This window comes from Pseudophryne corroboree, chromosome 6 (assembly GCF_028390025.1).
Source record: "Pseudophryne corroboree isolate aPseCor3 chromosome 6, aPseCor3.hap2, whole genome shotgun sequence".
Classification (NCBI taxonomy): Eukaryota; Metazoa; Chordata; class Amphibia; order Anura; family Myobatrachidae; genus Pseudophryne; species Pseudophryne corroboree.
In genome coordinates this window covers 202,494,272-202,520,382 of record NC_086449.1, presented here as the reverse complement: position 1 = coordinate 202,520,382, position 26,111 = coordinate 202,494,272, and the positions used below count along the sequence as shown (strand labels likewise).

At 48.5% G+C, this 26,111-nt stretch overlaps 1 protein-coding gene across 2 annotated transcripts in view; it reads left to right on the top strand.

Moving 5' to 3' along the window:
• The window catches only part of PLEKHO2 (pleckstrin homology domain containing O2), a 230,253-nt gene that overhangs the window by 175,189 nt on the left and 28,953 nt on the right, over nucleotides 1-26,111 (top strand). For both annotated transcript variants that reach the window (XM_063925651.1, XM_063925650.1), the window contains exon 2: nucleotides 9,091-9,240. Coding sequence is in view for 1 of the 2 variants with exons in the window: in XM_063925650.1 (XP_063781720.1) it covers nucleotides 9,091-9,240 (150 nt within the window). In the remaining variant the exon portion in view is untranslated. The remainder of the gene's footprint in view (nucleotides 1-9,090; nucleotides 9,241-26,111) is intronic.

The following is a 26,111-nucleotide window of genomic DNA, read 5'->3' as shown; positions in this document are numbered from 1 at the left end:
CGGATTCGGGTGTGTTTTGGATTCGGGTGTTTTTTTACAAAAAACCCTAAAAAACAGCTTAAATCATAGAATTTGGGGGTCATTTTGATCCCATAGTTTTATTAACCTCAATAACCATAATTTCCACTCATTTCCAGTCTATTCTGAACACCTCACAATATTATTTTTAGTCCTAAAATTTGCACCGAGGTCGCTGGATGGCTAAGCTAAGCGACACAAGTGGCCGACACAAACACCTGGCCCATCTAGGAGTGGCACTGCAGTGTCAGGCAGGATGGCACTTCAAAAAAATTGTCCCCAAACAGCACAAGATGCAAAGAAAAAAAGAGGCGCACCAAGGTCGCTGTGTGACTAAGCTAAGCGACACAAGTGGCCGACACAAACACCTGGCCCATCTAGGAGTGGCACTGCAGTGTCAGGCAGGATGGCACTTCAAAAAAATTGTCCCCAAACAGCACATGATGCAAAGAAAAATGAAAGAAAAAAGAGGTGCAAGATGGAATTGTCCTTGGGCCCTCCCACCCACCCTTATGTTGTATAAACAGGACATGCACACTTTAACGAACCCATCATTTCAGCGACAGGGTCTGCCACACGACTGTGACTGAAATGACTGGTTGGTTTGGGCCCCCACCAAAAAAAGAAGCAATCAATCTCTCCTTGCACAAACTGGCTCTACAGAGGCAAGATGTCCACCTCATCATCATCCTCCGATTCCTCACCCCTTTCACTGTGTACATCCCCCTCCTCACAGATTATTAATTCGTCCCCACTGGAATCCACCATCTCAGGTCCCTGTGTACTTTGTGGAGGCAATTGCTGCTGGTGAATGTCTCCACGGAGGAACTGATTATAATTCATTTTGATGAACATCATCTTCTCCACATTTTCTGGAAGTAACCTCGTACGCCGATTGCTGACAAGGTGAGCAGCTGCACTAAACACTCTTTCGGAGTACACACTGGAGGGAGGGCAACTTAGGTAGAATAAAGCCAGTTTGTGCAAGGGCCTCCAAATTTCCTCTTTTTCCTGCCAGTATACGTACGGACTGTCTGACGTGCCTACTTGGATGCGGTCACTCATATAATCCTCCACCATTCTTTCAATGGTGAGAGAATCATATGAAGTGACAGTAGACGACATGTCAGTAATCGTTGGCAGGTCCTTCAGTCCGGACCAGATGTCAGCACTCGCTCCAGACTGCCCTGCATCACCGCCAGCGGGTGGGCTCGGAATTCTTAGCCTTTTCCTCGCACCCCCAGTTGCGGGAGAATGTGAAGGAGGAGATGTTGACGGGTCACGTTCCGCTTGACTTGACAATTTTCTCACCAGCAGGTCTTTGAACCTCTGCAGACTTGTGTCTGCCGGAAAGAGAGATACAACGTAGGTTTTAAATCTAGGATCGAGCACGGTGGCCAAAATGTAGTGCTCTGATTTCAACAGATTGACCACCCGTGAATCCTGGTTAAGCGAATTAAGGGCTCCATCCACAAGTCCCACATGCCTAGCGGAATCGCTCTGTTTTAGCTCCTCCTTCAATGTCTCCAGCTTCTTCTGCAAAAGCCTGATGAGGGGAATGACCTGACTCAGGCTGGCAGTGTCTGAACTGACTTCACGTGTGGCAAGTTCAAAGGGTTGCAGAACCTTGCACAACGTTGAAATCATTCTCCACTGCGCTTGAGTCAGGTGCATTCCCCCTCCTTTGCCTATATCGTGACCAGATGTATAGGCTTGAATGGCCTTTTGCTGCTCCTCCATCCTCTGAAGCATATAGAGGGTTGAATTCCACCTCGTTACCACCTCTTGCTTCAGATGATGGCAGGGCAGGTTCAGGATTGTTTGGTGGTGCTCCAGTCTTCTGTGCGCGGTGGCTGAATGCCGAAAGTGGCCCGCAATTCTTCGGGCCACCGACAGCATCTCTTGCACGCCCCTGACGTTTTTTAAATAATTCTGCACCACCAAATTCAATGTATGTGCAAAACATGGGACGTGCTGGAATTTGCCCAGATGTAATGCACGCACAATATTGCTGGCGTTGTCCGATGTCACAAATCCCCAGGAGAGTCCAATTGGGGTAAGCCATTCTGCAATGATCTTCCTCAGTTTCCGTAAGAGGTTGTCAGCTCTGTGCCTCTTCTGGAAAGCGGTGATACAAAGCGTAGCCTGCCTAGGAACGAGTTGGCATTTGCGAATGCTGCTACTGGTGCCGCCGCTGCTGTTCTTGCTGCGGGAGGCAATACATCTACCCAGTGGGCTGTCACAGTCATATAGTCCTGAGTCTGCCCTGCTCCACTTGTCCACATGTCCGTGGTTAAGTGGACATTGGGTACAACTGCATTTTTTAGGACACTGGTGACTCTTTTTCTGAGGTCTGTGTACATTTTCGGTATCGCCTGCCTAGAGAAATGGAACCTAGATGGTATTTGGTAACGGGGACACAGTACCTCAATCAAGTCTCTAGTTGCCTCTGAATTAACGGTGGATACCGGAACCACATTTCTCACCGCCCAGGCTGCCAAGGCCTGAGTTATCTGCTTTGCAGCAGGATGACTGCTGTGATATTTCATCTTCCTCGCAAAGGACTGTTGGACAGTCAATTGCTTACTGGAAGTAGTACAAGTGGTCTTCCGACTTCCCCTCTGAGTTGACGATCGACTCCCAGCAGCTACAACAGCAGCGCCAGCAGCAGTAGGCGTTACACTCAAGGATGCATCGGAGGAATCCCAGGCAGGAGAGGACTCGTCAGACTTGCCAGTGACATGGCCTGCAGGACTATTGGCTTTCCTGGGTAAGGAGGAAATTGACACTGAGGGAGTTGGTGGTGTGGTTTGTAGGAGCTTGGTTACAAGAGTAAGGGATTTAGTGGTCAGTGGACTGCTTCTGCTATCACCCAAAGTTTTTGAACTTGTCACTGACTTATGATGAATGCGCTGCAGGTGACGTATAAGGGAGGATGTTCCGAGGTGGTTAACGTCCTTACCCCTACTTATTACAGCTTGACAAAGGCAACACACGGCTTGACACCTGTTGTCCGCATTTGTGTTGAAATAATTCCACACCGAAGAGCTGATTTTTTTTGTATTTTGAACAGGCATGTCAATGGCCATATTCGTCCCACGGACAACAGGTGTCTCCCCGGGTGCCTGACTTAAACAAACCACCTCACCATCAGAATCCTCCTTGTCAATTTCCTCCCCAGCGCCAGCAACACCCATATCCTCATCCTGGTGTACTTTAACAGTGACATCTTCAATTTGACTATCAGGAACTGGACTGCGGGTGCTCCTTCCAGCATTTGCAGGGGGCGTGCAAATGGTGGAAGGCGCAAGCTCTTCCCGTCCAGTGTTGGGAAGGTCAGGCATCGCAACCGACACAATTGGACTCTCCTTGGGGATTTGTGATTTAGAAGAACGCACAGTTCTTTGCTGTGCTTTTGCCAGCTTAAGTCTTTTCATTTTTCTAGCGAGAGGATGAGTGCTTCCATCCTCATGTGAAGCTGAACCACTAGCCATGAACATAGGCCAGGGCCTCAGCCGTTCCTTGCCACTCCGTGTCGTAAATGGCATATTGGCAAGTTTACGCTTCTCCTCAGACGCTTTTAATTTTGATTTTTGGGTCATTTTACTGAACTTTTGTTTTTTGGATTTTACATGCTCTCTACTATGACATTGGGCATCGGCCTTGGCAGACGACGTTGATGGCATTTCATCGTCTCGGCCATGACTAGTGGCAGCAGCTTCAGCACGAGGTGGAAGTGGATCTTGATCTTTCCCTATTTTAACCTCCACATTTTTGTTCTCCATTTTTTAATGTGTGGAATTATATGCCAGTAACTATCAATAGCAATGGCCTACTACTATATATACTGCGCACAACTGAAATGCACCACAGGTATGGATGGATAGTATACTTGACGACACAGAGGTAGGTAGAGCAGTGGCCTTCCGTACCGTACTGCTATATATACTGGTGGTCACTGTGAGCAATCTGCAAAACTAAAATGCACCACAGGTATAGAATGTAGATGGATAGTATACTTAATGACGACACAGAGGTAGGTACAGCAGTGGCCTTCCGTACTGTACTGCTATATATAGTATACTGGTGGTCACTGTGTCAGCAAACTGCAAAACTAAAATGCACCACAGGTATAGAATGTAGATGGATAGTATACTTAATGACGACACAGAGGTAGGTACAGCAGTGGCCTTCCGTACCGTACTGCTATATATAATATACTGGTGGTCACTGTGTCAGCAAACTGCAAAACCAAAATGCACCACAGGTATAGAATGTAGATGGATAGTATACTTAATGACGACACAGAGGTAGGTACAGCAGTGGCCTTCCGTACCGTACTGCTATATATAGTATACTGGTGGTTACTGTGTCAGCAAACTGCAAAACTAAAATGCACCACAGGTATAGAATGTAGATGGATAGTATACTTAATGACGACACAGAGGTAGGTACAGCAGTGGCCTTCCGTACCATACTGCTATATATAGTATACTGGTGGTCACTGTGTCAGCAAACTGCAAAACTAAAATGCACCACAGGTATAGAATGTAGATGGATAGTATACTTAATGACGACACAGAGGTAGGTACAGCAGTGGCCTTCCGTACCGTACTGCTATATATAGTATACTGGTGGTCACTGTGTCAGCAAACTGCAAAACTAAAATGCACCACAGGTATAGAATGTAGATGGATAGTATACTTAATGACAACACAGAGGTAGGTACAGCAGTGGCCTTCCGTACCGTACTGTGTCACAACTGAGGGCCTGAGCTGACGGGAGGCAGCCTCAGTTGTAGGGGCTGAGATGTAACGGAACCTGGGAGGTTGTATCAGACCCCTAGACATGTAAGTAACATGTAGAATAACTGCCCGAAGGCGTGACCACGGCAACCAGGATAAAAGTCAATGATGTTTATTATGACAAACTCCGTAACACAGCAGCAGTAAAAGGAAACATAAAAGTCAACAGAGGATAAATACAATTCCTGGGTACTACAGGGTGGCAAGGGCCACAGGCACTGGTAGTGTGAGACAGTTCTAATAATCTTCTAGTTGGAAAGTCCTTACCAGGCCTGACTGTAGCAATGGAGAGAACCCAGGATCGTACCAGCTGATGTTCCAGGAAAGGCTGGGCTGCTGAAGGTAAAACGGCTGCTGTGGATACTGGCTGGAACCAGACTGTTGTTGGTACGGAGTGGATACTGGCTGGAACCAGTTAAATAATAAACGAACTTGAGAGCGATGAAATAATAATGAAGTTTGGAGTTTGAGAGCGGTGAAATAATAATACCGGTGGAGAGTGGTAAACTGCAGAAAAGGACACCGGCCCTTTAAGAGAAGCTATACACTGCTGGAAGCTGGGCTGGAAGCAGGTGATTGTTTGAGAGCAGTGAAATAATAATACCGGTGGAGAGTGGTAAACTGCAGAAAGGACACCGGCCCTTTAAGAGAAGCTGTACACTGCTGGAAGCTGGGCTGGAAGCAGGTGATTGTTGTAGCTGGAAACAGGTGAGTCCAGAATGGATCGGAGAGTCAGGCTACACCGCAGATGGAATGCTGGTGCGGGTCTCTATAGCAGAAGTCTGGAGACAGGAGCTGGAACCTGGAAGACAACCACAGGAGAGAGTAAAACTGGAACTAGGTTAGACAACCAAAGCACTGACGCCTTCCTTGCTCAGGCACAGCATACTTATACCTGCAGCAAGGAAGGGGTTGGCTAGACAATTATGCAAATCAACAATACAGACAGCAGATTGGTGGAAATAATCAGATGACAAAATCCAAGATGGCTGCGCCCATGCAGACACTTGGAGGGAAGTTTGGTTTGTAATCCATGTGAGAATTGAAACAGTAATGGCGACGCCGGCCACAGGAGACAGGAGACGCCAGACTGACAAGCGCACATATAACCACGCGGGCACAGCGGAGGCCGCGGCTGATGAAATCACCACTCTGACATTCTGCATGTGGAAACTCAGGAACAACGGGATCCGGTCCTGGAACGCTGAGCCAGCCTTAGGAGGCATCTGAAGGGTAAGTAATGGCGTCCAGATACCCGGATCGTGACAGTACTGCTATATATAGTATACTGGTGGTCACTGTGTCAGCAAACTGCAAAACTAAAATGCACCACAGGTATAGAATGTAGATGGATAGTATACTTAATGACAACACAGAGGTAGGTACAGCAGTGGCCTTCCGTACTGCTATATATAGTATACTGGTGGTCACTGTGTCAGCAAACTGCAAAACTAAAATGCACCACAGGTATAGAATGTAGATGGATAGTATACTTAATGACGACACAGAGGTAGGTACAGCAGTGGCCTACTGTACCGTAATGCTATATATTATATACTGGTGGTCACTGGTCAGCAAAACTCTGCACTGTACTCCTCCTATACAGAGGCGTCACTCACCTCTGTAACACCCGGTGCGGCAGTGAGGGGAAAGGGGGTGGGGCTTCACATGAATGGGTGGGGCTTAGAGGTGTGGCACCCGTTTTTAGCCTATTGAAGGCACAAAAGGGGTGTAGCTTTGCGGGAGGGGGAGGGGCTTTGCGTCCCAACACCCGTTTGTTTTTTTTGTCACTGGGGTGTGTGGGAGGTGAGGGCTGACTCCCAGGGGTGCTGTCCATGCAGTGCTGGCTCCTACACAGCGACAGGAGCCGAGTGCTGCACATAATATAACAGTGCAGCACTCGGCTCCTGTCACTGTGCAGGAGCCGGCATTTTGGCGTCACCCCTCGGCGGGTGACACCCAGAAGCGGGCCGCACCCTCCGCACCTCCCCTGTGACGCCACTGCTCCTATATAATATTATACTGGTGGTCCCCAGTCCCCACAATAAAGCAGCACACTGAGCACAGATATGGAGTGTTTTTCAGGCAGACAACGTATACTGGTGGTCACTGTCAGCAAAACTCTGCACTGTACTCCTGCTATATAATACAGCTGCTCCCCAGTCCCCACAATTAAGCAGTGTGAGCACAGATACAGTATATGCAGCACACTGAGCTCAGATATGGAGAGTTTTTTTTCATGCAGAGAACGGATAACTGGTGGTCACTGATCAGCAAAACTCTGCACTGTACTCCTCCTATATTATACAGCTGCTCCCCAGCCCTCCCCACAATTAAGCAATAGTGCACAATCAAGTTCAACAATAACGAAGAGGACGCCAGCCACGTCCTCTCCCTAACATTTCCAATGCACGAGTGAAAATGGCGTCGACGCGCGGCTGCTTATATAGAATCCGAATCTCGCGAGAATCCGACGGCGGGATGATGACGTTCGGGCGCGCTCGGGTAAACCGAGCCATACGGGAGAATCCGAGTATGCCTCGGACCCGTGTAAAAAGGGTGAAGTTCGGGGGGGTTCGGTTTCCGAGAAACCGAACCCGCTCATCACTACTTATAACCTTAGTCTGTCCCCTCTTATCCTGTAAAGGTGAATCCCTTTGTTCTGCAACCATTTAAACAGCTATAACTTTCTGATGTTGTGCAAGGAGACTATGTGTACATTGGCCCTCATTCCGAGTTGTTCGCTCGCAAGGCGAATGTAGCAGAGTTACACACGCTAAGCCGCCGCCTACTGGGAGTGTATCTTAGCTTCTTAAATGTGCGACCGATGTATTCGCAATATTGCGATCACAAACGAGTTAGCAGTTTTAGAGTAGCTTCAGACTTACTCTGCCTGTGCGATCAGTTCTGTGCTTTTCGGTCCTGGCTGACGTCACAAACACACCCAGCGTTTGTCCAGGCACTCCCACCGTTTCTCCAGCCACTCCTGCGTTTTTTCCGGAAACGGTAGCGTTTTCAGCCACACGCCCATAAAACGCCGTGTTTCCGCCCAGTAACACCCATTTCCTGTCAATCATACTACGATCGCCGGAGCGAAGAAAAAGCCGTGAGTAAAAATACTTTCTTCTTAGTAAAGTTACTTGGCGCATGCGCAGTGCGAACATTGCGCATGCGCACTAAGAGAATTCTCACTGCGATGCGATGAAAATCTCCGAGCGAACAACTCGGAATGAGGGCCTTTGTGCACTATTTGGATTAAATATGTAATGTGTTTTGATGGCTCTCCATGCGTACACAAACTCTGCCGTAAATACCCATACCACGCGCCGATGCGCAGGACCGCGGGAGCGACCATACGCAAATTGCGGATATGTGCACGCACGGCAGAACAAGTGCACGCGCAGTGGGCATGTGTGTGCAGTTTATACGTGATGTCTGTTCTGCAATATTTTTCGACTTTGACATTATCAAACACAGCCTGTAACGTGACAGAAGTTGATTGGCTAGTACTTCATCTCTTTCAACTTTATCTCTCTTCAAGGCTTGATAATCTCCGCTTTATTTCTCTCCACTGTATCTCTCTCCAAGGCTTGATACATTTCCCACTAGGTACTAAAGAATTAGAATGGTTGGTCTCACTGTCTGACCAGCGGTTTTGCATACCCACCGCTTATTAAATTTACCCCCATGTGTTCCTGCTTCCCTGTACTCCTTTCATGTCTAAAACTGGTATGGTATAATGATGTGTAATTACAGTGGACCATGTTATATAATCAGGCGCAGGTGGCAGTAGAGCCAGTGAATCTGGAAACAAAGCCAAAAGCTGTAAGCGGCGCCCAATAGCTTTGTAGCTGTAAGGTAGGAATGACTGGTTGTAAATATTACAATATGTCAGTCATACAGTAACATTGCTTAAAGTTGCAAATTTGCATGAAAGTCATAGCAATAAATCCGTGATTATATGTCATGGTCTGACTTGCACTAGATGTGCAATAGGCAGAAATGCATGTTACCTGGAAAATCTTTTTAACTGAAGAGATAAAATAATAATAATAAAATTCTACATGGACAAAACCATTACTGTAAGAGGCTCCAGAAATGTGCACAGAGATGGAGAAGCAGTAAGGGAGGGATTTGTTGTTCTATGTGATCAAGAAAACATAAAAACACTGAATCAGGGATTAAAGCCCAGCGTTTGCGTGTGTTCACATCTATCTGCATTTCCCAACTTGTACTACTAACACATTTCCGTGTACTTTGTTCTCAGGGTGTAAAGGGAAGCAGTGTTTCTCCCCCACCACAATCCAAGGTGATCCACAGGGCTGGTTGGCTGAAGAAAAGCAGCGGACTGCTGGGACTATGGAAAGAGCGCTACATCCAGATTCTTCATACGCAGCTTCTTGTGCGTGACAGTGAGGTAAAGAACACAAATATTCCTAAATCCAAGTGAATCTTCTCGGGGCAATAGATGGATAACGGATACATTTCCAGTCAGTGCTCCAGGGAAGCATTGGTAATTGTATATCAGTGTTGGAGGGGTTGGGTACGAAATGCTGGTGGTTAGGATCCGGACGGTCAGAATGCCGACAGGGTTAGGGTCACAATGCAGATGGATCCCGGTGAGTATTCTAACCCTTACCCTAATCCACCCCTCCCGCAGTCTAACCCTAACCTCCCCCTAATCCATAACCCTAATACTCACCATGGAGATTGTGACCATCAGGATCCTGTAGGACTCATGATTTTGGAGTGTTTCTCAAACATATATTCTTATTTTTGTGCTATTTTTTAATACTAAAAAAATAGTGCAGTTAATAGTATCTTACAGGATGTATGAGTAATTCTCACTTATCTATATACTTATCTTTAAGTCCTCCTTCTTATAATCGGTGAAGTCCAACTCCAGACCAACCAGTTGATCTTCACCCAAGATGAAAGGGAAGGCGTAAAGACAAAGTAATCAGATGAGCACCTTATAGGTATTTTTCATTGCAGGGCTATTTTGCATATTAAATAATGTCGGAAAATACTCCACCAGGGTCTGTATGTATACCCACTTCTTTATCAGTCATCTTCACCTGCAGGGGCGTTTTAAGAGAGGAGGAGGCGCCTGTGCAGCCTTCTGCTTCAGGGGCCCCCTCTTCTCTGACTGATGCACAGGATTTAATACTTACCTCTCCGGAGTCCCCCGCGGTACCGTCCTTCTCCGCGGCAGCGGCAATAGAGTCTGAGAACAGACTCTATTGCGCTTGCGCAAACCTCCGGGAACACGGAGCGGCGGGCATTTTCACGAAGATTTTGCTAATGCGCATGCGCAAAACTCCGGAAAAATGGCCGCCGTGCCATCTTTCCGGAGTTTTCAGCAGGCGCAATAGAGTTTGTTCCCCCTAGTGTTCAAACTCTGTTGCACTGCCGAAAAGGGATGGCTTCAACGGGGGACTTCAGAGAGGTAAGTATTAAGCAAATGGGTGCAGTGTGTGCGGGGTGGGCCCCCCTGGACCCTGGGGGCCCGTGTGCCTCGCACAAACTGCACCCATTATAGAAACGCCAATGTTCACCTGCATAATGAATCAGGTCATACAGGAGATCAGCTACTACCCCAGTGTGATTATAGTGTGACCATGGACAGATTCCATTGGAGAACACTGAGACTTTATTGGGTTTTCAGAGAGAGAGGGGGAGTGGGAGAGGGGGAGAGAGCGAATGGGGGGGGGGGGGGGAGGCGAGAGAGAGCGGGAGATACCATCTAAGGCCACTGATTTACAGTATCTATTCTTATTTTTGAGCATTCAAGGAACACCACTTCTGTACAAAATACATTTATACATTACACATTCTCCTCTAATTTATGGGCATAAATTGTGCATTGAGACATTTTAGTTTTCAATTCTCATTGTATTCTTTCACAATTTTTTTTTTCTATTCATTATGCCTCTTCATAAAATTATCACTTCTGAAAAACCGGTCTCTTTGAGAAGACAGTTTTTTGGAAAGTGATAATTTCCCCCTCTGCAGCACACTTGTCTGCTGTGTGTTCTTCATGCTGCGTATGCACCACCGAACAATGGGGGTCATTCCGAGTTGATCTCTCGCTGACGTTTTTCGCAGCATAGCGATCAGGCTAAAAACCGGCTGATCTGCGCATGCGTAAGGGCCGCAGTACTTTCACACAAAACTATGCAATTTTACACAGGGCAGAGCGACGCTTTTCAGTCGCTCTACTGATCGGTGAGTGATTGACAGGAAGTGGGTGTTTCTGGGTGGTAACTGAGCGTTTTCCGGGAGTGTGCTAAAAAACGCAGGCGTGCCAGCTGAAAATGCAGGAGTGGCTGGAGAAACGGGGGAGTGGCTGGCCGAACGCAGGGCGTGTTTGTGACGTCAAACCAGAAACTGAACAGACTGCAGTGATCGCAATCTAGTAGTAGGTTCTGAGCTACTCTGAAACTGCATGAAAATATTTTTGAGCAGTTCTGCTAACCTTTCGTTCGCTATTCTGCTAAGCTAAGATACACTCCCAGAGGGCGGCGGCCTAGCGTGTGCACTGCTGCTAAAAGCAGCTAGCGAGCGATCGATCAACTCGGAATGAGGGCCCATATATATATTGTTATATATACTGAGCTTATATATTGAGGATATATATATATTGCTGATGACACTTTCAGTTTTATTACAATGTGCCCCGGGGAGTGCGGGAATATCTGAGACACAGGAGACCAGGCACCGATGGCTTTAATGAATGAGAGCAGCAGGGAAGCCGAAGGAAGCTGCCACACACGCAGCACAGTCGGCGATAAGGGGACGACACAATGGAGGAGAGCAAGGTGGACCAGGTGGAGCCAAGGGAGCAGTCACCAGAGGCTTGTGGCATGGAGGTGAATCTAAGCCGCACAAAACACTGCACAGCAGTGAGGGATCAGAATAGATCCTGCTGCTACACTACACAAGCTGCAGGCCGCTCGTGAGAACATTCAGGAAAATCTCAGGATGGCACAGTTTCACTTTTAGGGGTATATGCAATTGTGGTCGAATTCCCGAAATTGTCGAATTTCGGGTCATTTTCGACCAAAAAAAAAAATTCCCCTATGCAATCCAGTGCTTTCCGACCAAAAAACGGACTTTCAAAATTCGACTTTTTGAAATTCGAATTTTTGCAAATTCGACTTTTCTGCAATGATACAAGTGCTGCAATTCGACCAAAGCATATTCAATTCAAGTTTTGAAATTCGACAGCAGTGCTTTTAGACAGCAAATTCGTCATTTTCAATCCGCCACACTTTGGAGGGTGAAAACAAATAAAAAAAATTTAAACATGTTTTTTTTGGTGTTTTTTTTTTTGGGAATAGCAGATCTATTTATATTAGAAGGGATTAGGTACTTTTTTTTTTTTTTTGGGAGGCACAAATATTATTTATATATTTTTTAAAATATTATTTTTTTTATTTTTTTTATTTTTTATGCTGGAAGGGTAAAATCATAAAAAAAAATGGCGTGGGGTCCCCCCTCCAAAGCATAACCAGCCTCGGGCTCATTGAGCTGGTCCTGGTTCTAAAAATGCGGGGAAAAAATTGACAGGGGATCCCCCGTATTTTTAAAACCAGCACCGGGCTCTGCGCCTGGTGCTGGTGCCAAAAATACGGGGGACAAAAAGAGTAGGGGTCCCCCGTATTTTTAACACCAGCATCGGGCTCCACTAGCTGGACAGATAATGCCACAGCCGGGGGTCACTTTTATGCCGTGCCCTGCGGCCGTGGCATCAAATATCCAACTAGTCACCCCTGGCCGGGGTACCCTGGGGGAGTGGGGACCCCTTCAATCAAGGGGTCCCCCCCCCCAGCCACCCAAGGGCCAGGGGTGAAGCCCGAGGCTGTCCCCCCCCATCCAATGGGCTGCGGATGGGGGGGCTGATAGCCTTTGTGATAATAAAAAGATATTGTTTTTTCCAATAGTACTACAAGTCCCAGCAAGCCTCCCCCGCAAGCTGGTACTTGGAGAACCACAAGTACCAGCATGCGGGAGAAAAACGGGCCCGCTGGTACCTGTAGTACTACTGGGAAAAAAATACCCAAATAAAAACAGGACACACACACCGTCGACAGTAAAACTTTATTTCATACGTCGACACACACATACTTACCTATGTTCACACGCCGACATCGGTCCTCTTCTCCATGTAGAATCCACGGATACCTGTAAAGAAAAGTTCAAAATACTCACCTCAACCATGGTCCAGAGATAAATCCACGGACTTGGCAAAATAAGAAAACGCAAATACCCGCACCAAAAACGGACTGAAAGGGGTCCCATGCTGACACATGGGACACCTTTCCACGAATGAGACCTGTCAGTGACAGCTGTCACTGACAGGTCTCTAAGCCAATCAGGAAGCGCAACTTCGTTGCGCTCACCTGATTGGCTGAGCGCTGTCTGCACTGTGACAGCGCATCGCACAGCTCCCTCCATTATATTCAATGGTGGGAACTTAGCGGCTAGCGGTGAGGTCACCCGCCGGTCAGCGGCTGACCGGCGGGTGACCCCACCGCTACCCGCAAAGTTCCCACCATTGAAAGTAATGGAGCGGCTTTGCGATGCGCTGTCACAGTACAGACAGCGGACAGCCAATCAGGTGAGCGCCACGGAAGTAGCGCTTCCTGATTGGCTGAAGGGACGTCAGTGACAGGAGTCACGTGATGTCCCGGCATTCGGGAGAAAGGGGTCTGATGTGAAAACATTGGACCCCTTTCTAGTCCGGTATGGATCGGTGTTCGGTTTGTTTTTTTGCCAAGAACGTGGATTTACCTCTGGACGTGGATGTACCTCTGGACGCTGGAAGGTGAGTATAATTTTTTCACAGGTACCCTCGGATCGTCGGCGACCGTGGCAGTCGGCGTGTCAACATAGGTAAGTATGTGTGTGTCGGCAGTATGTAATAAAGTTGTACAAGTCACGGTGTCTGTGTCCTGTTTTTATTTGGGTATTTTTTTTCCAGTAGTACTACAGGTACCAGCGGGCCCGTTTTTCTCCCGCATGCTGGTACTTGTGGTTCTCCAAGTACCAGCTTGCGGGGGAGGCTTGCTGGGACTTGTAGTACTAATGGAAAAAACAATATCTTTTTATTATCACAAAGGCTATCAGCCCCCCCATCCGCAGCCCATTGGATGGGGGGGGACAGCCTCGGGCTTCACCCCTGGCCCTTGGGTGGCTGGGGGGGGGGGACCCCTTGATTGAAGGGGTCCCCACTCCCCCAGGGTACCCCGGCCAGGGGTGACTAGTTGGATATTTGATGCCACGGCCGCAGGGCACGGCATAAAAGTGACCCCCGGCTGTGGCATTATCTGTCCAGCTAGTGGAGCCCGATGCTGGTGTTAAAAATACGGGGGACCCCTACTCTTTTTGTCCCCCGTATTTTTGGCACCAGCATCAGGCGCAGAGCCCGGTGCTGGTTTTAAAAATACGGGGGATCCCTGGCCAATTTTTCCCCTGCATTTTTAGAACCAGGACCAGCTCAAAGAGCCCGAGGCTGGTTATGCTTTGGAGGGGGGACCCCACGCCATTTTTTTTTCGGGTTTTTCACGTTTTTTTCCCGTTTTTTAAAATCGCGGCAAAATCCGCCAAATCGGCCGATTTTCGCCCGCGATTCTGGCGAATCCGTTTTTCATTGAATATGGTGAATCCCGGCAGGCACCTGCCGGGATTCACCTGGCGAATTTGGTCGAATTAAAAAACGGCGATAATTGCCGCGAATTCGACCGCAATTGCATATACCCCTTAAACTCCAGAAAAAAAGCTTTTTTTCAGATTTTGATCAATGTTCCAATTTCTACATCCCTTTCCAAACATGTAGGGGTCAGACACAACATTATCACATAGTGTACTGTGGTTTCTATGTCCTAAGCCTTGGAGAGAGATAAAGTGGACAGAGATTAAGGGGTCTATTTACTAAGCCTTGGATGGAGATAAAGTCGCTGGAGATAAAGTACCAACCAACCGGCTCCTAACTGCCATGCCACAGGCTGTGTTTGAAAAATGACAGTTAGAAGCCGATTGGCAAGTATGTATCTATACAGTACCCAGGGGTGTAGTGAGGGTGGCTCCGATGGAGTGCGAGCTCTGGGCACCAAAAAAGTTAGAGAACGCGCTGACGCCCGTCATATTCCCCTTTCCCGCGAACCACTGTACTGGCAGCCACTCCAAGTCTCCGAGCACACTGACTTGGACTCGGAGAGTAGGTGGGGAAAAGGCAGGCCAGAGGCGACAGCAGGAGACACTGACAGCTGGCACACGCCGGAGCTCTGCCCACCCTCTTTATATGTCTCACTGTCTGCTTGTAGCTGTGCAGCAGGGTTACTTCTGTCCTGCAGCACCACTCTCTGGCCTGGCTGCTGCAGCTACTCTCTCTTTCCTGGTAGCTGCAGCACACGTCTCTACTTCAGATGCTGTAGCAGCTCTCTCTGCACTAACTGCTGCAGCACCTCTTTCTGCCCCAGCTTCTGCAGAACCTCTCTGGTCAGTCACCTTGCGATTGTCCATGCGATCGCTTTTCTCACACCATCCTGTCGCTGCCCAGCGCTCCCCGGCGCTGCGGACCAATGCGAAAACGCAGCCTAGCGATCAGGTCTGAATTAGGCCCTCTGTTTATCAGGCTGCTGCAGCACCTCGCTCTTTCCTGGAAGCTGCAGCACATGTCTCTACTTCAGATACTGCAGCAGCTCTCTCTGCCCTAGCTGCAGCAACACTTCTTTCTGCTCCGGCTTCTGTAGAAACTCTCTCTGCCCCGGCTGGTGTAGCACCTCTCCCTGCCGCAGCTGCTGCAGCATTTCTTTCTACATTGATGCTGCAACACCTCACTCTGCCCCAGCTACTGCAGCACCTCTCTTTACATTGATGCTGCAGCACCTCTCTCTGCCCCAGCTGTTGCTACGGAGCAGCTCTCTCTGCCCCTTAGACAATTCTAGGACATTATTTTCATTGAGGCATAGTGGAATTATCAGGTCTGGGGTGGCAGTTTTAGGGAATTATTTTCATTGAGGCATTGGGTGAATATCAAGTCGGGGGAGGGCAGTTTTGGTGCATTATTTCATTGAGAGATTGGGGGGAGGGTTCGGGTGTGTGTGGGGGTCATATTTGGGGCATTATTTTCACTGAGGCATTGGGAGATTATCAGATCTGGGGAGGGTCAGTTTTGGGGCAATATTTTAATTGAGAGATGGAGGAGTTTATCAGGTCTTTGGGAGATCACATTTGGGGCATTATTTTTATTAAGGGATTGGGGGGTTGTGAGGTCAGGTCAGTCTGGGCATACATAGTGTTTTTAATTTATTTGAATTAAACAAGTAAATAGTTAAATACAGCTACTTGCATAGCGGCTCTACTGTGGAGTAACGTGTATCAGGGGCTCTACCATGGCATAACATGAATAAGGGGCTCTACCATTGCGTAACATGTATAAGGGGCTCTACTGTGGAGTAACGTGTATCAGGGGCTCTACCATGGCATAACATGAATAAGGGGTTCTACCATTGCGTAACATGTATAAGGGGCTCTACTGTGGCGTAACGTGTATAAGGGGTACTACTGTGTGGTGTAATGTGAATAACGAACACTACTGTGCGGTGTAATGTAAATTACTATTCTGTGGCCATGCCCCTTCCCCATAAAGCCATTTTAGGTGTGCACCTTTGGCGCGCACTGTCCATATTTTAAACATGGGGGGCACCCAAAGGAAACTTTCTCCCTGAGCACCACAAGATCTAGAACCGGCCCTATCACCAATTTAGAATTTTAAATATTTTTTCTTTTTAAATGTAATATGCCCCCACATATTGCTTAGGCGCCCAATTCAGACATACCCTTACTTCGGGCACCATAGCATCTATCTACACCTCTGAGTATGGGATAGGTGCAAGTACTCAAAGATGATGAGGACTTGTAACAAGCTAGGCTAAAAATTTCTGATTCAAGCCACAAAATGATTGTCTCCATTGTGAGTAAACAATATACCATGTTCATATGATAGTTGACTTCATTTATATTCTGTGTGGAAAATTTCTGTTGTCAAGCACAGATGTATGAGCTGAAAGTAACTATGCAAGCACATTACAAAAGGACACTTGTCTTTGGTTGCACATAAACAAGATTTAAAGGAAAATTCTGTATAAACGTCAGCTTGAGAGATGTTTGGAAAGTTTCTGCAAAAAACGTAGATGTTGGGCGGATACACTGAGGCTGCTGCTGTCACCATTGGTCTCCTCTTCAGTCAGGAATGTCAGACACCTGATTTTGCTGCCAAGACAGTCATTTTTATGAAAGAAAATCTTGGCAGCTTTGGGCCGGGAAAAAACAGTCTGCTTTCCACAGGATGGTTCTGTGAGATTAATCTGGCTGACACCTGTCTCTCCTGCAAGAACATGGCAGCTGTTTGGCAGAGAGAGGCCCACACTGTAACAGCACAGCACATGTGTGTGAATATATCTAAATAGATGTGTTTTGTTTATTAACATCTCCCTCTGTGACTGCAGAATTTAAAGGAGAAGTCCTGACAATATCCCTCCTCCCCCCCCCCCCCCCCCCCCTCCAGGGGAGAGCAGTCAGGTTGGCGGTGCGGGGTTGTGATGCATCACAGGGGGTGGGGGCGTGGCATGGCAAAACAGGCGGTAAGGGGGCCACGGTGGTGTCATTGGAGCCACGCCCTGCTATACAATGCCGAGATTACCAGCATTATATGGCAGGGGGCGTGGCTACGATAATGTGATTCAGCAAGAATCGTGTCATCGGTCGTCCAGACCGTCCACTTCACTCGCTAAGTGGGCGGCCAGCTCCAAAGTGCAGCTGATATTGGGAGACTTGCCAATTCCTCCGGGAGTGTGTGAGTGCCATCCGATTTTTGGGAGCTATGTGGCTGTTCCGGAGAATAGGGAAGTATGGTGCAGGGCCATAGCTAGGGGTGTGCGAGTACCGTCACACAGGGCACAGGGCACTGGAGGCAGCATCGCTGCCTCACAGCCCCTAAATCTGGCTAGCAAGATGTTTGGAATGGAACCATGCAGGCAGTATCGCTGTTGTGGATCCATACCATACCTCCCAACATGAGCCCCTCCAGGAGGGACACAATGCTCTGCGTCTGGACCTTTCTCTTAATTTTTGAGATCCATCACCTGTTTTAAACAAGTTAATGGATAAGAAAGGTATTTCACCACAGGTGATGGTAATCATAAATTAAGAGGGAAATCCCAGCGCAGAGCATTCTGTCCCTCCTGGAGCAGAGCCGTCTTAACAGCAGTGTAGGCCCCTGGGCACAGCAATGCACTGGGGCCCCTACCCACCCATCAGTGGTAGGGGTTGGAGGTGCTGTCAGCGGCAGCTTTGATGTCCCGCGGGGGGTAGGGGGGTTCTATCTTTCGCTCAGCATGTAGGACCTGAAGAAATAATTTCTGCTAATTACTCCTTTACTGCACAAATGGGGCAGGAAGGAGAACACTAAACTGTAGAAGGGGACATTGTGCTGAATGAAGGGGCCCTGGTACATGACTTCCAGGGTGGTAGGGGGTGTTTAATACACAGGGGAGGGGTTGATAGTGGAGTGGGCTTAATATTCATCATTTTCCGGGGGTCAGGGCAGCTTGCTTTACTGCAGATATCCCCAGTTCCTGGAAATAGATTTATTAGCTTTAATGGGATAAAAAAAACTAGTTCCCACCTTTCAGGAGATACTGGGGACTTGGAGATCAGACTTCAGGAGCCAGAGCAATCCCCCAACAAAGATCTAAAACTGCATATTAGGCGTGTGGAGCTGTAGCAGGGACCAGCGGGTGGTCTTCTGGTTGCCGGCGGTCGGGGTCCCGGCGACCAGCATACCGGCGCCAGAATCGGACCAGCTGCTTGAAGGCTGATATTTCTGGTTCTGGGCACAGTAGAGACAAGCTGCCAGAATCCACTGAAAGTGGAGAGTCACAGCTTTTGGAGTATATCCTCAGAAAAATGCTAAGTCAGACAGAACCCGAGATATCTGGCTGGGAAGAACAATTAACAGGCTTGCATGGGGACCACTGCTTTGTAGTCGGATATCTCTTGTTCCCTAGGGACGATTTTCAAAAATCTGGTACCCCTGGAAAGAGGGGACCCTCAGCTATCAGCCTTTTACTCCTGGGGCCCTTGGGCAAGAGCCCATTGAGCCCATATGAAAAGACGGCCCTGTCCTGGAGAGGGTCATATCGGGAGGTATGCCACACAGAACACTTTCCCTACAGCTTGTATAGATGCCCGGAGCTTCCTAGGGACAATTGGTAGATGCTAGATCCATGTGGGCTAAAGGACCTCTGAAATCAGGGGGAGGAGCAAGGCCGGCGGGATAGTACTTTCACTATCCATTCCAACAACTACTCCCTTTAGTAACTTGGTGGCGAGCGAAAAGGAGCGAGCCACTGAGCCCGAAGCATGGCGAGTGAAGCGAGCCCGCTAGGGTACATTTCTGGTACCATGTTCGCGCCTTGCTCCTTCCCCTGATGATGCCAGAGGTCCTTTAGCCAACTTGGATTTAGACATAACCAAGGCACTTCAGGCAGTGCTGTACTTTCTGGATCTTGCAGTCCCGCTCCCTAGGTTTGACATCATGACTTACATGTTTCGGGGGAAGTGATAGCACAGGGTGCACTGCTGTCCTGTTACAGCGCTGATTGAGTGATACATTCAGCAAAATGTTTTGGTCCAATTATGGGAGGAGGCATGTCGAGGGCCGTGTAAAAGCGAGAGTTGCTTTAATCGCTCTAACTTTGACAGGCTCATTGCTCTAAACAAGCTCATGGCTCTATGTCAGACTACATGAACTTACAGTGTAAGGGCCAAAGTCTTTGCACACTCCCTTACAGTGATGTTTCCTATGGGCCAGTCCAGATTTCTGCAACAAATAAGGGGTGAGGCAAAACTGGATCTAAACTGCCTGGTCTTTTAACACACCACCACGCTCTTGCAATTCTCCTGACTAACAGAGTGGCAGATGTCCCTGTACGACTGCCCACCAGCCAACTCTCCTCCTAACCCTCTTGTCTATGCTCACTGTCTACCCCTTCTGTGTCACCCCGGTCTGTTAGCCCCTCAACTTTTAGATTGTAGGCTCGCAAGAGCAGGGCCTTCTTTCCTCATGTGCCTTTCCTTTTTTACTTATACTATTTCTCTATCGTCCTAGTGGATGCTGGGGTTCCTGAAAGGACCATGGGGAATAGCGGCTCCGCAGGAGACAGGGCACAAAAAGTAAAGCTTTACGATCAGGTGGTGTGTACTGGCTCCTCCCCCTATGACCCTCCTCCAAGCCTCAGTTAGATTTTTGTGCCCGGCCGAGAAGGGTGCAATCTAGGTGGCTCTCCTAAAGAGCTGCTTAGAAAAGTTTAGCTTAGGTTTTTTATTTTACAGTGAGTCCTGCTGGCAACAGGATCACTGCAACGAGGGACTTAGGGGAGAAGAAGTGAACTCACCTGCGTGCAGGATGGATTGGCTTCTTGGCTACTGGACATTAGCTCCAGAGGGACGATCACAGGTACAGCCTGGATGGTCACCGGAGCCTCGCCGCCGGCCCCCTTGCAGATGCTGAAACGAGAAGAGGTCCAGAATCGGCGGCAGAAGACTCCTCAGTCTTCTTAAGGTAGCGCACAGCACTGCAGCTGTGCGCCATTTTCCTCTCAGCACACTTCACACGGCAGTCACTGAGGGTGCAGGGCGCTGGGAGGGGGGCGCCCTGGGAGGCAAATGAAAACCTATTTTGGCTAAAAATACCTCACATATAGCCTCCGGGGGCTATATGGAGATATTTAACCCCTGCCAGAATCCACTAAAGAGCGGGAGACGAGCCCGCCGAAAAAGGGGCGGGGCCTATCTCCTCAGCACACAGCGCCATTTTCCTCACACAGCTCCGCTGGTCAGGAAGGCTCCCAGGCTCTCCCCTGCACTGCACTACAGAAACAGGGTAAAACAAGAGAGGGGGGGCAAAATTGTGGCAAAATTATATTATTAAAGCAGCTATACAGGGAGCACTTATTATAAGGCTATCCCTGTCATATATAGCGCTTTTTGGTGTGTGCTGGCAAACTCTCCCTCTGTCTCCCCAAAGGGCTAGTGGGGTCCTGTCTTCTTTAAGAGCATTCCCTGTGTGTCTGCTGTGGGTCGGTACGTGTGTGTCGACATGTATGAGGACGATATTGGTGTGGAGGCGGAGCAATTGCCAAATATGGGGATGTCACCCCCTAGGGGGTCGACACCAGAATGGATGCCTTTATTTATGGAATTACGGGATAGTGTCAACACGCTAAAGCAGTCGTTTGACGACATGAGACGGCCGGACAATCAATTAGCACCTGTCCAGGCGCCTCAAACACCGTCAGGGGCTGTAAAACGCCCTTTGCCTCAGTCGGTCGACACAGACCCAGACACAGGCACTGATTCCAGTGGCGACGGTGATGAATCAACCGTATTTTCCAGTAGGGCCACACGTTATATGATTTTGGCAATGAAGGAGGCGTTACATATTGCTGATACTACAGGTACCACAAAACAGGGTATTATGTGGGGTGTGAAAAAACTACCTATAGTTTTTCCTGAATCAGATGAATTAAATGAGGTGTGTGATGAAGCGTGGGTTGCCCCCGATAAAAAAATGCTAATTTCAAAGAAGTTATTGGCTTTATACCCTTTCCCGCCAGAGGTTAGGGCGCGCTGGGAAACACCTCCTAGGGTGGACAAGGCGCTCACACGCTTATCAAAACAAGTGGCGTTACCCTCTCCTGAGACGGCCGCACTTAAAGATCCAGCAGATAGGAGGATGGAAAATATCCAAAAAAGTATATACACACATACAGGTGTTATACTACGACCAGCTATAGCGACAGCCTGGATGTGCAGTGCTGGGGTAGCTTGGTCAGAGTCCCTGATTGAAAATATTGATACCCAGGATAGGGACAATGTTTTACTGTCTTTAGAGCAAATAAAGGATGCATTTCTTTATATGCGTGATGCACAGAGGGATATTTGCACACTGGCATCACGGGTAAGTGCTATGTCCATTTCGGCCAGAAGAAGTTTATGGACGCGACAGTGGTCAGGTGATGCGGACTCAAAACGGCATATGGAAGTTTTGCCGTATAAAGGGGAGGAGTTATTTGGTGTCGGTCTATCGGATTTGGTGGCCACGGCTACAGCCGGGAAATCCACCTTTTTACCTCAAGTCACTCCCCAACAGAAAAAGACACCGACTTTTCAACCGCAGCCCTTTCGTTCCTTTAAAAACAAGAGAGCAAAGGGATATTCATATCTGCCACGAGGCAGAGGAAGGGGGAAGAGACTGCAACAGGCAGCTCCTTCCCAGGAACAGAAGCCCTCCCCCGCTTCTACAAAAGCCTCAGCATGACGCTGGGGCTTCTCAAGCGGACTCGGGGGCGGTGGGGGGTCGTCTCAAAAATTTCAGCGCGCAGTGGGCTCACTCGCAGGTAGATCCCTGGATCCTGCAGATAATATCTCAGGGGTACAGGTTGGAACTAGAGACGGATCCACCTCGCCGTTTCCTGAAGTCTGCTTTACCAACGTCCCCCTCCGACAGGGTGACGGTCTTGGAAGCCATTCACAAGCTGTACTCTCAGCAGGTGATAGTCAAGGTACCTCTTTTACAACAAGGAAAGGGGTATTATTCCACTCTATTTGTGGTACCGAAGCCGGATGGCTCGGTAAGACCTATTCTAAATCTGAAATCCTTGAACCTGTACATAAAGAAGTTCAAGTTCAAGATGGAGTCACTCAGAGCAGTGATAGCGAACCTGGAAGAAGGGGACTTTATGGTATCCTTGGACATCAAGGATGCGTATCTCCACGTTCCAATTTACCCCTCACACCAGGGGTACCTCAGGTTCGTCGTACAGAACTGTCACTATCAGTTTCAGACGCTGCCGTTTGGATTGTCCACGGCACCTCGGGTCTTTACCAAGGTAATGGCCGAGATGATGATTCTTCTTCGAAGAAAAGGCGTATTAATTATCCCATACTTGGACGATCGCCTAATAAGGGCAAGGTCCAGAGAACAGCTAGAGATGGGATTAGCACTGTCTCAAGAAGTGCTAAAACAGCACGGGTGGATTCTGAATATTCCAAAATCCCAGTTAATTCCGACAACACGTCTGCTGTTCCTAGGGATGATTCTGGACACGGTTCAGAAAAAGGTTTTTCTCCCGGAGGAAAAAGCCAAGGAGTTATCCGAACTTGTCAGGAACCTCCTAAAACCAGGAAAGGTGTCTGTACATCAATGCACAAGAGTCCTGGGAAAAATGGTGGCTTCTTACGAAGCAATTCCATTCGGCAGATTCCACGCAAGAATTTTCCAGAGGGATCTGTTGGACAAATGGTCAGGGTCGCATCTTCAGATGCACCAGCGGATAACCCTGTCTCCAAGGACAAGGGTATCTCTTCTGTGGTGGTTGCAGAGTGCTCATCTATTGGAGGGCCGCAGATTCGGCATACAGGATTGGATCCTGGTGACCACGGACGCCAGCCTGAGAGGCTGGGGAGCAGTCACACAAGGAAGAAACTTCCAGGGCGTGTGGTCGAGCCTGGAAACGTCTCTTCACATAAACATTCTGGAACTAAGAGCAATCTACAATGCTCTAAGCCAGGCAGAACCTCTGCTTCAAGGAAAACCGGTGTTGATCCAGTCGGACAACATCACGGCAGTCGCCCATGTGAACAGACAGGGCGGCACAAGAAGCAGGAGTGCAATGGCAGAAGCTGCAAGGATTCTTCGCTGGGCAGAGAATCATGTGATAGCACTGTCAGCAGTGTTCATCCCGGGAGTGGACAACTGGGAAGCAGACTTCCTCAGCAGACACGACCTTCACCCGGGAGAGTGGGGTCTTCATCCAGAAGTTTTCCACATGCTGGTAACCCGTTGGGAAAGACCAATGGTGGACATGATGGCGTCTCGCCTCAACAAAAAACTGGACAGGTATTGCGTCAGGTCAAGAGATCCGCAGGTAATAGCTGTGGACGCGCTGGTAACGCCTTGGGTGTACCAGTCGGTGTATGTGTTTCCTCCTCTGCCTCTCATACCAAAAGTATTGAGAATTATACGGCAAAGAGGCGTAAGAACGATACTAGTGGTTCCGGATTGGCCAAGAAGGACTTGGTACCCGGAACTTCAAGAGATGATCACGGAAGATCCGTGGCCTCTACCTCTGAGAAGGGACTTGCTTCAGCAGGGTCCCTGTCTGTTTCAAGACTTACCGCGGCTGCGTTTGACGGCATGGCGGTTGAACGCCGGCTCCTAAAGGAAAAAGGCATGCCGGAAGAAGTCATTCCTACTTTGATTAAAGCAAGGAAGGAAGTAACCGCGCAACATTATCACCGCATTTGGCGAAAATATGTTGCGTGGTGCGAGGATCGGAGTGCTCCGACGGAGGAATTTCAACTGGGTCGATTCCTACATTTCCTGCAATCAGGATTGTCTATGGGTCTCAAATTGGGATCTATTAAGGTTCAAATTTCGGCCCTGTCGATTTTCTTCCAGAAAGAATTGGCTTCAGTTCCTGAAGTCCAGACTTTTGTTAAGGGAGTGCTGCATATACAGCCCCCTGTGGTGCCTCCAGTGGCACCGTGGGATCTCAATGTTGTTTTGGATTTTCTCAAATCTCATTGGTTTGAACCACTAAAAACTGTGGATTTGAAATATCTCACATGGAAAGTGACCATGCTACTAGCCCTGGCTTCGGCCAGGAGAGTGTCAGAACTGGCAGCTTTATCTTACAAAAGCCCATATCTGATTTTCCATTCGGACAGGGCAGAACTGCGGACTCGTCCGCATTTTCTCCCTAAGGTGGTGTCAGCATTTCATCTGAACCAGCCTATTGTAGTGCCTGCGGCTACAAGCGACTTGGAGGACTCCAAGTTGTTGGACGTTGTCAGAGCTTTAAAAATATACATTTCAAGGACAGCTGGAGTCAGGAAATCTGACTCACTGTTTATACTATATGCTCCCAACAAGTTGGGCGCTCCTGCGTCTAAGCAGACTATTGCTCGCTGGATTTGTAGTACGATTCAGCTTGCACATTCTGTGGCAGGCCTGCCACAGCCAAAATCGGTAAAAGCCCACTCCACAAGGAAGGTGGGTTCTTCTTGGGCGGCTGCCCGAGGGGTCTCGGCATTACAACTCTGCCGAGCGGCTACGTGGTCGGGGGAGAACACGTTTGTAAAATTCTACAAATTTGATACCCTGGCTAAGGAGGACCTGGAGTTCTCTCATTCGGTGCTGCAGAGTCATCCGCACTCTCCCGCCCGTTTGGGAGCTTTGGTATAATCCCCATGGTCCTTTCAGGAACCCCAGCATCCACTAGGACGACAGAGAAAATAAGAATTTACTTACCGATAATTCTATTTCTCGGAGTCCGTAGTGGATGCTGGGCGCCCATCCCCAGTGCGGATTATCTGCAATAATTGTACATAGTTATTGTTACCTAATTCGGGTTATTGTTGTAGGGAGCCATCTTTCAGAGGCTCCTCTGTTATCATACTGTTAACTGGGTTTAGATCACAGGTTGTACGGTGTGATTGGTGTGGCTGGTATGAGTCTTACCCGGGATTCATAAATCCTTCCTTATTGTGTACGCTCGTCCGGGCACAGTATCCTAACTGAGGCTTGGAGGAGGGTCATAGGGGGAGGAGCCAGTACACACCACCTGATCGTAAAGCTTTACTTTTTGTGCCCTGTCTCCTGCGGAGCCGCTATTCCCCATGGTCCTTTCAGGAACCCCAGCATCCACTACGGACTCCGAGAAATAGAATTATCGGTAAGTAAATTCTTATTTTTATACTCCATACTCCCTTTGATGGCACCTAACCCCGGGTCTTCTATACCTGTCCTATATTGTCTTGTACTGTAAGTGCTGTTTTCTTGTTTGCTCATTTGATTATGTACTGTGTAATGGGTGCTGCAGATCTCTTGTGGAGCCATATAAATAAAGGATAAATAATAATAATCAGTATGTCCCCATAACTAATATTTCTAGCACTGTTACTGTACAGTCAGTGGCGGTTCTTGCCACGGGCAAGCGGTACTTTTGCCCGGGGCGCCGCCTTCTGGAGGGCGCCGGCGCCATCCGGAGGGCGCCGCACCAGGGCAAGATCCACCACTGTGCCCCCGCAGTGCCCTGCTGTGCCCCCCAGCTTTGAAGGGAACCAGACGCGTAGCGTCTAGTTTCCCTTCATTGAGAGGACCTTAGTTGTATGGTGCGCGATGACGTCATCGCGCACCGCACAGCAAAGGTCCTC